This window comes from Borostomias antarcticus, assembly GCF_949987555.1.
Source record: "Borostomias antarcticus genome assembly, chromosome: 20".
NCBI lineage: Eukaryota > Metazoa > Chordata > Actinopteri > Stomiiformes > Stomiidae > Borostomias > Borostomias antarcticus.
Genome location: NC_140253.1, coordinates 8,346,653 through 8,364,546, shown reverse-complemented (window position 1 = coordinate 8,364,546; position 17,894 = coordinate 8,346,653). Strand labels below are relative to the sequence as shown.

Sequence of the window (17,894 nt, the reverse complement as noted above, 5' to 3'; positions counted from 1 at the left end):
TGTGCTCGTCGTCGGGCACCGCCGGCTCGGGCGGCGCCAACGAGGACTCGCTGTCGGACGGGCCGCCGCCGTCGCCGCTCGACACGCCGGGCGGGCGGTTCACGTTCGAGCTCCACCCTGGAGGAGGAGGAGCGGAAAAAGGCGGCGGCAAGAGCACGCGCTCGCGGGCGAAGAGCTTCCTGAAGCGGATGGAGAGCCTGCGACTGCGCAGCGGCTCGGCAGCGGCCGCCAAGCGGAAGAAGAAAGGCGCGGCGGTGGTCGGCGCCGGCGGCAAGTTGGAGATCAGCGGGCCAGTCATCAAGGAGGGGCTGGACGATGACAAGCTGCGCCGCCTCAACTGTGTGGACATCGCCAGCCTCCGCGGTCCGGCGCCGACGCTGACGCCGATTTCCGGCACGCAGACGCTGGGCCGCAACCGCACCGTGTCCTACTCCACGCAGACGAGCAGCGGCAGCACGGGCAGCAGCCAATCGGAGGCCAGCAGCGGCAGCGCCGTCAGCACGCCCAGCCCGGTGACGCGCGCCCGCAGCCACAGCACGGTGGCGGGCGGCTCCAGCAAGCGGGGCGGCATGTACCTGGAGGGCTTCGACCCGTTCAGCGTCCCGCCCAGGCCGGTAGAGAGGAAGCCGGCGGCGGCGGCGGCAGCACAGCCGAAGGCCGAGCGGAGGCCGTCGTCGAGCCAGGCGGTGGTCGAGCGGAACCGCCGCAACGGCGCCGGGAAACGTGGCGCGGAGGAGGAGGAGGAGGAGGAAGGAGTGATTTTCTTCTACCTTCCCGAGGGACACAAACCCGGAACCTTCCCCAAAGCCCTCCGGAACGGGAGCGCCCGGGACGGCGGCGGGGAGGAGAACGCCAACGTGGCCGCCGCCGGCGCCGTCGGGGTCCGCCGCGCCCGAGGCCAAGCCCGCCGCGCCTCCTCGGGCTCCGTCGACAGCCGCCTCAGCTTCTACGACAACGTGCCGTACAACGAGTGCGAGGAGGAAGGGGAGGACGAGGAGGACGAGGAGGAGGAGGAAGAGGAGGAGGAGGAGCCCAAACTGGAGGAGGTGCTGGAGCGCGTCAGCGGGCTGCAGCGCTTCGTCAACGCCTGGTCGGAGGGCGTGGCCGGCGAGGAGGAGGAGGAGGAGGAGGAAGACGAGGAGGAAGAGGAGGACTCGGACTCGGCGCTGGACTCCGCCTCTCCGTGTCCGTCCTCGCCGCTGCAGAACCGGCTGGAGGAGGCGGAGAACGGGAGCGACCAGGACAGCACGGGCAACCCGCTGGCCGAGGGCGAGGAGAGGCTCAGGGAGAGGAGGGACTCCGGCGTGGGCGCCTCCCTCACGCGCTCCAACAGGTCAGTTCCAAAAAAACCTCCCCTCTCTCTCTCTCTTCCGTCATCCCTCCACACCTGGCCTCGTTGGCCCCGGGGGGGGGGGGGTTGGGGGGCGGGTACACGTAGAACGTTTGTTTTGTTGTTGGACTGCGGTTGACCTGCTCAGTGGCCTCGCGGTTAGAGCGTCCGCCCTGAGATTGGGAGGTTGGGGGTTCGATCCCCGCCCGAGTCATACCAAAAACTATCATTCCACCCAACGTCTCCCTGCTTGGCGCTCAGCATCAAGGGTTGGGTCCCTGCGTCAGGTACATCAAGCTGCCTCACGCTAAGGAAGCAGGAGATAGACTCCTGTCCTATAGGCCGCTAGGCTCGGCTACTTCCTTCCTTCCTTACTTACTATGCAGTTGACTTACTGGCGTGTTCTGGAATTTCAAAAAGGTCATAGTCCAATGAAGCGGCAGCTTGATTCGTAACGATTGTCGGAGCTGCACTGCAGCTAGATAAAAGAATACTAACGGAGGCCATTATCACCTCCTCATAGAAGAAGAGATGGAGAGAGAGAGAGAGAGAGTCAGAGGATGCCACAGAGAGAGGAAGAGAAAGAGAGAGAAAGACGTATGAAAAGAGGTGAATATTTATAGCGAGGGAGGGAGACAAGGAACAAAGGAGACACGTCCAGACCTCTCCCCTTACGTAACCAGCTGTCACCGGGACGCGCCGCGGTGCGCTCTGTGGAATGCCCCCCCCCCCCCACCTTCCGTCTCCACGGCGATGCCGCGATTCCCTCAGGAATCCACGGGCGGAATTCCAGAAAGGAGGAATTCCGATCGTCTGGCAGACGCTGATAGACCTGGGAGATTAGGACCCGGTTATCCTCAATCGGATCACTTGGCGTTGAGGAGGGAACGAGGGGCGGAGGGTTGGGGTGGGGGGGGGGGGGGGAGACTTACCTTGTGACCTCCGGTCAAGTTCGGGGCTTCTCTTCTGGTGTGTGTGTACGTGAGTGTGTGTATGTGAGACTCCATCGATACAACGGTGTACTAGAACATTTTCGTTTTAACCGCCTCTCTCTCTCTCTCTCTCTCTCTCTCTCTCCCTCTCTCTCTCTCTCTCTCTCCCTCTCCCTCTCTCTCTCTCTCTCTCTCTCTCTCTCTCTCTCTCTCCCTCCCTCCCTCCCTCCCTCTCTCCCCCAGGCCTCAGAAGCTGCGCTGGCCCAGCTTCCAGAACTCCCACCGGCCCAGCGCGGCCTCCGCCCTGCTCCAGGTGGGCCGGCAGTCCGTCCTGCAGATGAACCTGCTCCAGAAGCTGTCCCTGCTGCAGCTCACCGCCCTGCTGGAGAAGCACACCCCCACCAACAAGCACGGCTTCAGCTGGTGAGCTCGCGCACACACACACACACACACACACACACACACACTCCGAATCCCTCTCTCTTCTCTCTCTCTCTCTCCTTCTCTGTCCCCTCTCTCTCTCTCTCCCTCTCTCTCTCTCTCTCACCCTTTCCCGCTCTCTCTCCCTCTCTCTTTCTCTCTCTCTCTCCCTCCCTCCATCTCTCTGTCCATCTCTCTCTCTCCCTCTCCCTCTCCATCTCCCTCTCTCTCTCTCTCTCTCTCTCTCTCTCTCTCCAGGCCGTTCCACCGGCGGAACTCAGCTCTGGTTTCACATTCTTTTCCCAGGCTGCTAATTGTCGGGGACGGGTGTGTGTGTGTGTGTGTGTGTGTGTTTCTCCGTCTTCCACCGGGGCGGTCAGTGTGTTTTCACACGCAGGGGTGTCGGCTCGCGAGTCCGTCTCTAAACGCCTCCCTCAGCTAGAGACCGAGGACGGCTTAAAAAGCTTGGGGCCGCGCAACACACACACACACACACAATAGTCGCCCCACAGTGGTCCCATGTGTGTGTGTGTGTGTCTACACACCAGGACAGATAGTCAGTATAGTCACCATGGCACTGGGACACCTTGTAGCTCCCCCACAAGGTCTCTCCTCCTCTCCCTCTCCCTCCCTCGCTCTCTCTCTCTTTCGCTCTCTCTTTCTCTCTCTCCAGCCGTCTCTCTCTTTCTCTCTCTACCCCCCTCCTCTCTCTCTCTCTCTCTCTCTCACTCCATCTCTCTCTCACCTAGCTTCAAGACCTGGGCAAAACAAACAGCTCCAGCCCGACTCAATACAGCCCTTTCTTGCTCTCTTACTCAGTCACCCCCCCCCCCGCCCCCTCACCCCTGCCCCCCCGCTCAGATCATCCAGCTCCTAGGCCCCGCCTCTCCTCTGGCCGCGGTGGAAGGAGTTACGACAGGCTTGCGACAGCGCTTTGAAAACACAGAGGCCGCTTGTTTTGCCGCTAGAAAGCCTGCTGCACATACCCAAAATTCCCGGGTGGGATCGTAACATGTTCCCGTCTAAAAGTTTCTCCCCTTTCTCACGCACTCCGACACACGGATCCACACACACACACACACACACACAGACACACATAAAAGAGTGGGCGCTCTTGTGAAGCCATTATACAACCCTGAATGAGCGGTGAAAGACCTGTCGCTCTGCGATACACACGCATGCATACACACACACACACACACACACACACACACACACACACACTGACAGGTGAGCAATAGACAAACACAAAGTGTGGATGTATACTTTATTGTGACACGTGCACACACACACCCTGGCGTGCCCGCCTCCCCCCTAACCTCTGTTCCCTGTGTTTATCCTCCCCTCTCGTAAACCTGGAGACAGGCTTCTGTCTCCCCATCGGCTTCTGGAAGTTTCCTTCACACACACACGCACACACACTCTTTATTTGACCTGCCTTACTGGTTGAGGTCCAACTCTTCCAACGAAGCAAATAAACTCCTTATCTTGCGAGGCGCCATAACCCAGAGCTGTAGATGTTCGCTCCTCGACAGCAAGCGCCAGTTAACAGTCACGCGTCGTGCGACGGAGCAGCCCTGACCAATCCCAGGGCCAGAGATAAGACCAGGTACGCTTCCAGAACGCGCTCAGGTCAAACAGAGCACAGCAAAAGATGAGCCAGAGATACGAGATATGGATTTACGATTTGGAGAGGTTTGATTCTATCACTGGCGTCCTACCGGGGGGCTTACATTCTAAGAAACCTTTTCTCTATTTTTGTCCGTTTGAAAAGTTTGTACCGAAATTCAAATTCAGGCGGGACACATGACCTTTGTCATCACGGGCCAAGATCTAAATGAAACTCAACTGCTGTACGTGTGCATTATTCCTGCTGCTGACAGACTGACTGCCCAGGTGGATGTTTGCTCATGTAATGCACATTTACATGGTCAGGTCAGGACCGCTGGGCTGCTGACACGCAAGAGGTCATAGTCCAACATCTCGTAATTTACCGTTGCTTAACAGCCAACAACGGATCACACACACACACATGGTGACTACGTGTGTGCCCACATGCATATTTTAGAGGGGATGGTGCGTGTATATACGGATAATGGGTAGTAAATTGCCGGTGCAGTCTAGAAATGTTTATTCTTTTGTGTGTGCGTGTGTGTGTGTGTGTGACATGTGGTGAAGAGTAGGCGGCTATGTGTATACATGTGTCATTTCCTTAGTGCTTTTGTTTAATTTCTGCCTGCGTCTGTGTGTGTGTGTGTGTGTGTGTGTGTGTGTGTGTGTGTGTGTGTGTGTGTGTGTTACAGGGCTGTGCCGAAGTTTATGAAGCGTATCAAGGTGCGCGACTACAAGGACAGGAACGTGTTCGGCGTGCCGCTGCTGGTCAACGTCCAGCGCTCCGGTCAGCCTCTGCCCCAGAGCATCCAGCAGGCCATGAGATACCTGCGCAACCAGTGCCTGGACCAGGTACCACACACACACACACACACACACACACACACACACACACACACACACACTCACACACACTCTTACACACACACACACTCTCACACGCACACACACTTTCACACGCACACACACACTCACACACACACACACTCACACACGCACACTCACTCACACACACATACACACACTCACACACACTCTCACACACACACACACGCACACACACACACGCACACTCACTCACTCACACACACACACACACAATCACAGACATACTGTACTATACGCACACACATGGAAGCACAAACATGTGGACACACACACGCAAGTACAGTACACACACACACACACGTACGCACAAACACAAAGACTTGGTATTGCGTAATAGAACAGACACACCCCTTTGAGCTTTTTCCTAAAGCTTGAGTACAGCCGTTGGCAGCTGGGTGATGGTTTCATCAGTCCAAGGAAGAATGCGTCTTTAAAGCAAACAGCAGAAAAAACGCTGTATTATATAATGGCTGTTTTTAACCAGCCTCCACTTAGCAATCAGTCACATCAGTCAAATCGCATAAGCAGTGGCAGTGGATCGGAAAGGTCTTATGTCACCCTCGGCCACACACACACACGCACGCACACACACACACACACACACATACTGCTCATAGGGAAAAAGGAGAGTCAGAGTTTCCAGCTGTGAAGTCACCTGTGTCAGTGTTAATAAAGTTTTCTTCGTCATGGAAGCGAGACGCTGAGCGTAAAAGAAAGAGAAAGAGAGAGAGACAGATTGGATAAAAGGCAGAGAGAGAGACAGAGAGACAGAGAGGACAAAAGTCAGAGAGAGAGAGACAGAGAGAGAGAGAGAGGACAAAAGGCAGAGAGAGAGGACAGAGTGGAGTGGAGGCGATAATCAGAAAAAAAACAAGGAGTGAGGAGAGAAAGAAGAGGAGAGAAGGAAGGAGGAGAGAAGGAAGGAGGAGAGAAGGAAGAGGAGAGAAGGAAGGAGGAGAGAAGGAAGAGGAGAGAAGGAAGGAGGAGAGAAGGAAGAGGAGAGAAGGAAGGAGGAGAGAAGGAAGAGGAGAGAAGGAAGGAGGAGAGAAGGAAGGAGGAGAGAAGGAAGAGGAGAGAAGGAGGGAGGACAAAGGAAGTGAGGGGAACGAGGGATGGCGCTCACTCCTCCAGTGGACAAGGAGTCTCTGTTTGACGGTGGTGAAACACTCATGGAAAATATTCTCCCGTTCGGTCAGGTCAACCCCCTCCACCCCCTTCTCAAACGCCGCCATTTTGAAATAGGCCATAAAAGGCCATTGATGAAGTCCCACTTTTCTAGAATTCCACCGGCCGTCACGGGATCCTCTCGGAAATACAGTGAATAGAGTCTCTTGTGGCGTAGCCGCGTTGACTGAGTCCGATATTCAGAAACCAGAGGATTTTTAGGGAATAAGTTCACAACAACATTCTTCTCGAATGACCTCGGCGTGTGTTTTGTGTGTCTGGAGTTTGTAAATCTTTGTTTGTTTTGTGTTGTAAGGAGAGATATCTTGTTAGGGTTGTGCGTCAGTGTTGTGAGTCTTCAGCTCGCTGGCAGGTTGAAACAGTACGCATTACATCATCCTTAGCTGTGTGTGTGTGTGTGTGTGTGTGTGTGTGCGTCTGTGTGTGTTTTAGATTTATGAAGCTTGTCTGTGAATAGGCTCTCAAACTCTCTCTCTCCTTCTCTCTCTCTCTCTCTCTCTCTCTCTCTCTCCAGGTGGGTCTGTTCAGGAAGTCTGGGGTAAAATCCCGCATCCAGGCGCTCCGCCAGATGAACGAGGCGTGCGGCGCCGACGGGGGCGGAGTCAACTACGAGGGCCAGTCTGCGTACGACGTGGCCGACATGCTGAAGCAGTACTTCAGAGACCTGCCCGAGCCCCTGCTGACCAGCAAACTGTCCGAGACCTTCCTCCAGATCTACCAGTGTAAGAACACACACACACACACACACACACACACCCCTATCCGATTTACCCTCAAGATAGCGACATAGCAGAACACACTCATCACGCCACTCCAGGTAAACGTCTTCCAGTCAGGAGTGACTGATTGTGAAAGTGTGTAAGAACAGTAAACAAAAGAAATGCCTGTGGGATGATAGGTGGTTTGTGGTAGACATAACACACACACACACAGACACACAGACACACACACACACACACCGTAAATCCACACTATAATAGCCCTAGCCCCATCCGGAACGTTCCATCTATGACTAATGACTCAAGCCTATTTAGCACAAACAGACCGTCGGGTTTGTGGTGTACTCTCGTTCTTAACAGCAGGACACACACATACACACACACACACGCACGCACGCACACACACACACACACACACACACACACACACACACACACACACACACACACACAAGTCTCTTTAGCGTGTCATCCCTTCGTACCAGTGAAGCTAAGGTGTGTGTCCTCCCCCTCCAGACATGCCCAAGGAGCTGCGTCTCCAGGCTGCGCGCGCCGCCGTGCTCCTGCTGCCGGACGAGAGCCGCGAGGCGCTGCAGACGCTGCTCTGCCTGCTGGCCGACGTGACGGCGGCGGTGGCCGAGAACCAGATGACGCCCACCAACCTGGCCGTGTGCCTGGCGCCCTCGCTCTTCCACCTCAACACGCTGCGGCGCAAGGAGAGCTCCTCGCCCAGGTGTGTGTGTGCGTGCATGTGTGGGTATGTGTGTGTGGGTATGTCTGTGTGGGTGTGCGTGTGTGTGGGTGAGTGTGTGTGTGGGTATGTGTGTGTAGATGAGTGTGGGTGAGTGTGTGCGAGTGTGCCTGTGTGTGTGTGCGTGTGTGTGTGTGTGTGTGTGTGTGTGTGTGTGTGTTTGTGTGTACGTGTGGGAGTGCGTGTGTGTGCGTGTGTGTGGGAGATACAGGCGCAGTAGGCACCGATTTCACCCTGATCAACCCCGTGTCCTTGTTTAAATTCATTTAATCTCCACTAACGCCGGGTAAATACCTAGAGGATCAGCTGACGCAGCGTCTGAAACGCTGTAGGTCCTCGGAGCACGGAGAGAGAGAGGCTGGGAAAAGCAGGGGATCAGATTGTAGGTGGAGGAAGGAGGGGGAGAGGAGGAGAAAGAGAGGGAGAGAGAGAGAGCTGGTGGGGAGAGAGAGAGAGAGAATATGATCATATTATTACATTGTTACTACATGTGCTATTATAGCCTTTTGACTGTAGGCAAATATAGTGTATAGGACTTCCAGCTGTTGATGTCTGTTGTGTCCATGTCCATGGACCTCTCTCTCTCTCTCTCTCTTGCTCTCTCTCTCTCTCTCTCTCTGTCTCCCTCTCTTCCCCATTTCTCTCTCTCTTTCTCTCTCTCCCTCTCTCGTCCTCTTACTGATAGGGTGTCACTAACTGTGTGTGTGTGTGTGTGTGTGTGTGTGCGCGCGTTTCCCTGCCGCAGGGTGATGAACAGGAAGCAGACCCTGGGGAAGCCCGACCAGAGGGACCTGAACGAGAACCTGGCCGCCACCCACGGCCTGGCCCACATGATCCAGGAGTGCAGGAAACTCTTCCGGGTCAGTACCGCCTTCGCCCGCGCCGCTCGGTCCTAGTGCCACACCGTTCGCGTCGCACTTTTCCGCCGCTTCTTTTGACAAGATTGAGAATTGACACTTTTGTCTTATTCCATACAGCTATCAAGCTGAGAGCATTTAGAGGTCAGTCTCTCGCGAGGTGTGAAAAAACGCCTGAGACATTTAGCTTTTACAGCGAAATGTCCCTTTAATAATCAAGAAAAGGTGTCGGGCCCTGGAAAGAACCAGAAGCCTTGATCGACCCCAGATGTTGGCCCTCCTCCCGGCAGTGTGATGTGATGTGATGTCATTCTGTCACAGTCGTCCATGGTCCTGCACACCATATTTAGTCTCGGTTACGAAACAACTTGATCCGAGTCCGATGCTGTTTTTCACCTGAGGGTTTTTGAAGCATTATTGCGATGGTTATGCAAGGTTAAGCTGCTTAGCGCCCCCCACACCCCCCCGCCCACACACACACACGCGCACACACACCCCTGCTTCCACCTGACCAGGTATTACTCACGTAATTGTTTACCCGTCTCCAGAGGAATGCTGGGAGTCGTAGTTATGTAAGCAGCGCAGTCTGGGAAGGTGAAGTACCAGTAAGCCCCAACATGTCGCACCGCGAACCCACAATGCTTTGGGGGCACTGCTTTGGGGCCAATCCAAGTGCAGAGGTCCAGGGTGGAGCTTTTGGATCGGATAAGCGCAAAATAATTCCTTGGGAGAGTTGCAAATGCAATTTTGGTACCAGGCTGCACCAAATCGGCTCTTAATGACAAAACATATTTTGTGACTTGGTACAAAACTTGACTACAGTAAGGGTTTTGTTGGATCACGTGGATCTGAAGTCTAACCCAAGCCCTTATTAGATTATAAACCTCTGTCGGATATAAGCATGGGGCCTGACCAGGAAATAACATTATCCTCCACAATTGTCCTCTGATGATTTAATGAGTGACTGAGGATCTATGATGATGAGGAAGACAAAGACGAGCTAATTAGATGAGAGGTTTCATTCTGATTCAGAAGCCTCTTCCAACACGACCCCTCACTGCTAATGAAACGTTTTGCTGTCTTCGTTTTTTTCATCAGGAATGTAATTATGGGTGTTACGTTGAAGGAATGATGCAGAGTGAAACCGAGAGGACAAGCCTGAGAGGGAAAGAGAAAGAGAGAGAGAATGACGAGAGAGAGAGAGAGAAGCCATGTTTCCATCCACACGTTTTATGCGAATTAAGTTATATCGAATTAAAAATGCCTTGTGGAAACAGTAAAATTTGATTAAAAGTCATGAAAATCGACAAAATGTTTGTACTGTCGATCTGGCCGGATTTTCTCTTGTTCGATAAAAGGCTTTTGTGATAAATGCTTTATCCGATTTAAAGCTCTAGATGGAAACGCACGTTCACCGGCTTTATTCGCATTCATATTTTTAGCGATCCTCACATAATTCGATTGACAAGTGGATGGAAACATGGCTAGAGAATAACAGGATGCTCTACGCATCCATATTTAGGGTCTGTCTTATCTCTGTCTGGGTCTGATTTCATTTGGAGTTTCCCACCACTAAATCTGCCCTGATTCAATGACGAACAGGACGTAGATGATGTGGTCAGAATGATAACAGATTACACTGGGTTGTTTAACTCTGTCAGCTGAATGTCTTTGGTGACCTTGAGATTTCCTAGGGAACATTCACCGAATTCCTTGTTTCATTTCATTTCAACAAGCTCATAGCCAAAGGGAGACAGCAGTCCAAGATTTAGTTTTTCATATGGCTAACGCTAACTATTTACCCACTCGGCTAAAAATAACCGTCTTCATAGCTAATGCAAACCGTCTTCAGAGCTAACGCTATCTGCGTAGCTAACTGTAGGCCAATAGCTGATTATATCCGCTAATGCTAATGCTAACATTTTTCTCGCTCCTTCTCCCCTCAGATCCCAGAGGAGATGAACCGGTGCAGGAACTCGTACGTGGAGCAGGCCCTGGTGCCCCTGAAGCTGGAGGAGTTGGGGGCGGAGGCGGGGAGGCCGGCCGGAGGACCCCCGGGCTACAGGGTCTATCTGAGGGACAGCCTGGACGCCCTGCTCAAAGAGGCCAAGGACAAGTTCAAAGGTTACGACAGCTGCTCCACCCCCGAGCATGCCGAGCTGGCCTATAGGAAGGTAGGATTGGATTGGTCTCTTTTTTTTTGACTATTTGTGTGTGTGTGGGGGGGTGGGGGCTTGCATTATACTTTAATGTGTTAAACTACTTTTAAAGTTGTGTACATTATGCGTGTTTATTATTGGTTTCATGATGATTATGAAAGTATACCAGTTACATGACAAGCACTTGAAAATATGTCTCCAGTTAGGTCATCCCTTTCTACTTCCTCTCGCTCGGCTCCGCCTCTCCTCCTCCTCCTCTCTTGCCCTTCCTTTTCCCCGTTCCCTCGTTCTCTAATGGAAAAACACAAGTTAGCGTTTCCTGTGTAGAAACAGGTCCGTGTGAAACTAGCCTGGCCCTCGGTCCCCTACTCCCAGAATGACATCAGCTTGACAGGGACACTGAGCATCCACACGCACACACGCACACACACACACACACACACACACACACACACACACACACACACATTCTCTCTCTCTCTCAGACAAGAAGCACATCGCAAACATGTACACACACACACACTGACAAGAAGTGCTTTCCCAACATGTAGACTCAAACACACACACACACACACACACACTGCCCGGTCTATCCCAGGCCGAGGCATCCTGTCCAGTGTGGGGCCCCGGCGGAGGTTATCTCCTCCCGGTCACAGGGCCTCCGTGTGATTGGCTATCGCCATCGGCAGGCAGCTGACTGCTGGCGCTGATAGGGAGAGGTCACTGGGGAAGGTGGAGATACGGAATCCGTTGTGTAAACGTTGCGCAATAAGAGTCGATGAAATTGTGGGAGTGATCTTCACGTCGCATATGGAAAACGGAGTTGTGGTTTTTTTTTTTTACGTAAGTTCGGTGTCTGACGTGACGCCCGGGAGGCATAATCACGTAAATGTCAGGTCACTACAGGATGTACGTAGGGTCACTACTTCCTGGATTCACTCACGTCGCTGACCATGTTCAAATAAACTCAATGCTCTCTCTCTCCCTCTCTCCCTCTCTCTCCCCCCCCCTCTCTCTCTCTCTCTCTCTCTCTCTCTCTCTCTCTCTCTCTCCCCCTCTCTCTCTCTCTCTCTCTCTCTCCCTTTCTCTCTCTCTCTCCCCCTCTCCTCTCGTCCCTCCCCCAGGTCCACGACGGCTCCCCCCTGCGTCTGTGGAAGGCGTCGGTGGAGGTGCCGGCGGCGCCGGAGGAGGTGCTGATGCGCGTGCTGCGGGAGCAGGCCCACTGGGACGAGGACCTGCTGGAGAGCCGGGTGGTGGAGAGCCTGGGCCAGCGCGCCGACGTCTACCAGTACGTCAGGAACAGCATGGCCCCCCACCCTCCACGGGACCACCTGGTGCTCAGGTGAGAGCGACGGGAGTGTGTGTGTGTGTGTGTCCCCTTCGGTCTTATTCAAACCGCCGCTTTCTCCGGCTGGAACGGCCCCCCCCTCACCTCTCCCTCTCCTCCCCCCCCCCCCGCCAGGGCCTGGGTGACGGACCTGCCCAAGGGGGCGTGCGCGCTGGTGTCCACCTCCGTCGACCACGAGGGCGCGGCGGTGCTGGGCGTGCGCACCAACGTGCTGACCTCGCGCTACTTCGTCGAGCCCTGCGGCGCCAACAAGTCCCGCCTCACCCACGTCTCCCGGACCGACTGCAGGTGAGCGGCCGCCGGCTCGGACGGGAAAGACTCGAAACCATTCGTTAAGGGGATGGTATTACGCAATGTTCCAGAGGTTAAAGGGGTAGTTCGCAGAAAACTGTGACGGACATGGGTTTAACTTATTAAGGGAGTCGGAGTCAGACAGAATTTTGTTTTGGTGGGGGACTGTCGATGTAAAAAAAAAAAAAAAAAGATTACGTCAAGACAACGTTCTGTGGTACTAATGGGGTCTCTCTCTCTCTCTCTCTCTCTCTCTCTCTATAAAGGGGTCGTTTCCCAGAGTGGTACAATAAGCTGTATGGACACCTGTGTGCTGCCGAGGTGGTCAGGATACGCGAGTCTTTCACCAACCAGATGGAGAAATAAGAGACTTTGTTGTGACCGAGTCCAAATCAGGTCGCATCTTGGACACCTACAACCTTTTGGGTTCCGACCTGGACTTCTTCTTCTTAGGACCCAAACAGACTAAATTAATTCTAAAACTGATGAGTTTGATGGTTTTTGGGGGGAGGCGGGGGGGGATTTGGAGTTCCGTACCCCCGTGTGAATATGATTAATATAATGATAGACTTAACCCTGGACCTTGGAGAGAAGGACTTTCCGAGTGTGTCACTGATGATGAGACATTCCTGCTTCGAACCCGTCCCATAGTTGTTGTTTTTTCTCCCACTCACCCCTGCGTATTGGGTGACATTCAGAGGACCGGAATGGACAGAGTCTGGACTAACAGGATATGACATCACCGCCACAGGAAAAGATGCCATTGGGATAAATAAGACCATGTGAAAGAGGTGCTACTGCTTCTGAGAAGCGAGAGGACTAGTGTGTGTGTGTGTGTCTGTGTGTGTGTGTCTTTATGTCCATAAATGGTTAAATAATTCAATATATTATGAGCACTGGCTTCCAGTTGCAATATACTGTGTATACACGTACTCCTGTCACTGTCCATGTTACTTTTGATTGTGTGTGTGTGTGTGTCTCTGTGTGTGTGTATATATTTTCCTGTTACAGCAATGGTAGGGTGTGAGAAGATTGGTGTATAAAGACCACATTATCAGTATAGAGTAATGAGTACACAGTTGAGAGAATGTATAGACGATATTCAGTATATGAGTGAGGTAGTGTATAGAGAGTCTCTAGTTGGTTGAATGAGAGGACATTGAGAAAGATGGACGGGCGGAGGGACAGATGGAGGGACAGGTGGAGGGACAGATGGTGGTGGCTGGCACACCAGTGGGACGGAAGGAAGAGCAATGTACAGACCACAGAAATGTCGATTATAGAGGATGACTACACTACCGTCAAACGAAAATGGAGACCAAGATTTCTGATGGACCAAATTTTTAAAGACTAAGCCAAAAGAGAGTGTATATAAATATATATATATATATATATATATATATATATATATATATAAAAAAAAGCTGCCAATCCAAAATGTAGGTGTTGGGAAGCAGTATAATTCAAGAGCACAGAATATTTCACTCGACATGGACCTTTCAAAACGGCCACCATTAGTAGGCCAAACATGTAAACGAAAATTAATCACGATTCACTCATGATCATTTTTTTCATTATATACAAGACAACACAGCCATTTATGTTGTCTGTTGCACCAAAATGTCTACGGGAAAGAGATAAGAGTCAAGTAAAGAGAAGGGTAAGAAGAAAAGAGTAGGTGGTCCTTTTATAAAGGTGGAGATTATACAGGTTTTACTGTAAATAGGACGCAGTGAGGCAAGAGGGGACGTTTGTGTCATTTCAAAGAAGGATCATGTTTGAGTAGGCTTCTTTCTCTGTGTGTATGTCTGTCTGTCAGTGTTGCCTTAAATGAAGTAAGATACTAAATACTAGTAATCTTCACTCACATACTCATTGCTCAATCATGAAAATTCACATTCTCTGTTCGGTGTAAGTGACTAATTTGCTTAAGCCATCATGTCGCACCATGAATGTGCTTCCCATTCAGGGTAGGCTGCCAAATAACGCATGACAATGATGTTTTAATTTAAAGCCCCATGTGTCGTATTTATACCTCAGCTAAGTTACGTTTTGTACCATGTCGTGTTATTTTATTGTAAATGTTACGCTTTAAGTTACAGAAATGAACAAATGGTTTATCTTTTTTATTAATAATATTATTCCTGTACAGATTAATCACAGTCAAGTGCACTATTAAATGTATTAAAAACAAAACAACAAAGTTGTCTCTGGGAAGCTGTTTCTTAAAAAAAAAAAAGGACTATCTTGAAATGACGTAGACTTCGGCGTGGCAAATTGATATTTGGCATTTAGCAACAAGTGACTAAGCAACACGTTGTTCACAAAACATACAAGATTTGTCTTGTTTACAAGAGAGAGATCAGACTGAGGCTGAACTATAGCTCTGGATTACCTCTCTCTGTCTCTCTTTCTCTCTCTCTCCGTCTCCCGCCCTCTTTACACACAAACATCATGTGCGCCGGGGGGGGGGGGGGGGGGGGGGGTTGCAGTGGGCAGCGGCTGGCTGGCTGGGTGGATGGTGATCTCATTGCCCTCTTGCATAACAAGGGGTATGCAGGGCTGCAGACAATGGAGCCCGTTGTGCCACAGCTGGCGGGCCGGGCGGGCAGTCACAGGGTCAGGGGCCGGGCCCGGGGGGGGGGGGTGGAGCGGGGCGGGGGGCTTATGGGGGGGGGGGGGGGCTTATGGGGGCTCGGACCCCCTTCCCCCCGCGTGCTTTTCTCACATGCCGTTCTGGCCAGCAGGGGCCACCTGTGGGTGGAGGGAATCTTTCCCATAGTGCACACGCGTACACACACACAAGTACGTGCATGCATATACACACACACGTACACACATACAGTAGGAATACACGCACATACACACATACACGCATACACACACACACAATTTTGGCAGTTTGTCCTCACACTGTATTGTATTACTGTACACTCACATATGGGGCAATATTGATATCTGTAAATTCAAGTGAGGGAAGGGTTTGTAAAATACACACACACACACAAATACAGCGGTTGGAAAACACAACACTCACACATGGGTATTGGACGCACATGCATTTTGCTGTTAATATACAGATCCTGAGGTGTGTGTTAATATACAGATCCTGAGGTGTGTGTGTTAATATACAGATCCTGAGGTGTGTGTGTGTTAATAAACAGATCCTGAGGTGTGTGTGTGTTAATATACAGATCCTGAGGTGTGTGTGTGTTAATATACAGATCCTGAGGTGTGTGTGTGTTAATATACAGATCCTGAGGTGTGTGTGCTCGACATACCATCGTTTTAAGGCACACCCGTAATCACAGCACAGAGGACAGATGAAGCACGTACAAACTTGCACTCAATGAGCGCGCGCACACACACACACACACACACACACACTCCCCATCAGGATAACTTGTCAGATTGTGGACAGTACGTTGCGTGTGTGTTCGTTCGTTCCGCTGCCAGGAACCCCCTCCGCTCATGTGGGCCTGCGAACGCCATGCACATTCTCTTCTGGGCAACCAGAGATAAAACAGAGCTTTTCATCTCTTGATAAAACACACACACACACACACACACACACACACACACGGACACACACAGACGCACACCTGCGCAAACATTATGCAGACATACAGCCATACGCACACAGAGTTTGGGGAAGGGGTGTACATGTATGTGCTTGTTTGTGTGTGTGTGTGTGTGTGTGTGTGTGTGTGTGTGTGTGTGTGTGTGTGTGTGTGTGTGTGTGTGTTTGGCTGGGAACCCAAACATCTCGGGGTCTAGATAAGGCTCATCCAGGACTTGCATCACATTCCTCCAGACCCTTTGAGAATGGAGCGGAGACTGGTTCTCACATTGATAAATGAAGAGAGGGTGACAGCCCGTGTGTGTGTGTGTGTGTGTGTGTGTGTGTGTGTTGGTGTCTGCGTCTATATGTGTGCACGTTTATGTGTGTGTGTGTGTGTGTGTGATGATAGATAGATAGATAGATAGATAGATAGATAGATAGATAGATAGATAGATAGATAGATAGATAGATAGATAGATAGATAGATAGATAGATAGATAGATAGATAGATAGATTCGATCCCCAAATAGATAGATTAGATCCCCAGTTTAAGGGGAGCTTCACAGTGTGAGCGAGATGGCTCAGGACCTGTCATTCTTTATCAAACTGACTGACACTAGCACAGCTCAGCCTGCAGTACCACTAGGCATCAGCAGGGGGCGCCTGAGGCTGGAGCCAAAACAGCAACAAGCTATACTGTTAAGTCCATAATGCTGTCAGCCAATCAGATCATAGGATTTATCCAACCTGATTTTTTTCAATTAAATGACTGACTTATTTACAGTGTAGTACAGTGAAGCAATTGCAAAGTGCTTCGACCCTTAAAAAAAAGAATGTATAGTCTATTCTTACGGCGGCCATAAGAATAGACGTGCCTGCTATTTTTATGACACCCTAACACTAACCTTAGAACCCTAACCCTAAATCTAACCATAACCATTACCCAAAAAGGTATTTATGGCTAAAATTCTTGAAATCAGTAGCCTACTTCCGGCTGCCATAAGCACAGTCAATGCCTTTTTAAAATGCCACCTGAAGTTCACCAAATACCGTGACAACTGACTAACAGGTTTCTATCTTCAGCTTGCCTGTTTGCAAAAGCTCTGACCTTGGCCCTTTAAGATGGCGACGGAGCGGTCGTGTTTGATTGGCTGGAGATCACACGTACGTGTCAGATGACCGAGAGGACCCGAGAGTCAAAGCAACCCTCCGTCTGGAGCTTGATTCCCTGATCCCGACTGGATGAGGAATGTCGTTGTTGTGGCAACAGCAAGTGTTGAGTAATGATGATGTGGTATGTGTCAACAGCAGGCGGGGAAAAACAGCGTTGGGTTCATGGTCACAGCTGGCGTAGTTGAACCGATGCCATCGATTCCCCGAATTATGTAAAGCTGACATTTTCCAAAATGGAAATTGAACACCGAGTAGCCCTACCACATTTGGGCGTATGGTTTTGGGTGTATGGTAGTAGCCTATAAAAAGAGGCCTTTCTTTCTCTCTCTCTCTTTCCCTCTCTCTCTCTCTCTCTCTCTCTCTCTCTCTCTCTCTCACACACACACACACACACACACAACCTCACCTGCTCCACTGACCAAGCAGAACCATGCCCCATGACCTCATCCTGTCCCAGATGTGACACAGCTGTCCAGTAGGCTAGCCACGCCCCCCACGGCTGCCCCAGACGGGAACGGCACTGAAGCATTGAATCCTGGGTGAATCCTCTGTGGGCCACAGTTAATGTGGCGTGAGCCCTGTGGTAGCTCCTTCGGGATGATGGGCGATCTTGGGGGAGGCCTCTCATGGTGTCGTTGGGAATGTAGCTCAATGCCACCATCTAGTGG

The 17,894-nt window shown here is 51.6% G+C and overlaps 1 protein-coding gene across 1 annotated transcript in view; it reads left to right on the top strand.

Moving 5' to 3' along the window:
* Positions 1 to 13,802, top strand: part of dlc1 (DLC1 Rho GTPase activating protein) — a 16,672-nt gene extending 2,870 nt beyond the window's left edge. Inside the window, exons 2-11 of the mRNA XM_084454218.1 lie at positions 1 to 1,333; positions 2,506 to 2,685; positions 4,986 to 5,145; positions 6,881 to 7,088; positions 7,602 to 7,818; positions 8,582 to 8,696; positions 10,640 to 10,867; positions 11,977 to 12,194; positions 12,315 to 12,488; positions 12,758 to 13,802. The exon at positions 1 to 1,333 is cut by the window's left edge and continues 379 nt beyond it. Of these exons, the coding sequence (XP_084310344.1) occupies positions 1 to 1,333; positions 2,506 to 2,685; positions 4,986 to 5,145; positions 6,881 to 7,088; positions 7,602 to 7,818; positions 8,582 to 8,696; positions 10,640 to 10,867; positions 11,977 to 12,194; positions 12,315 to 12,488; positions 12,758 to 12,857 (2,933 nt within the window). The 3' untranslated portion in view covers positions 12,858 to 13,802. The remainder of the gene's footprint in view (positions 1,334 to 2,505; positions 2,686 to 4,985; positions 5,146 to 6,880; positions 7,089 to 7,601; positions 7,819 to 8,581; positions 8,697 to 10,639; positions 10,868 to 11,976; positions 12,195 to 12,314; positions 12,489 to 12,757) is intronic.
* The last annotated feature ends 4,092 nt before the right edge of the window (positions 13,803 to 17,894 follow it).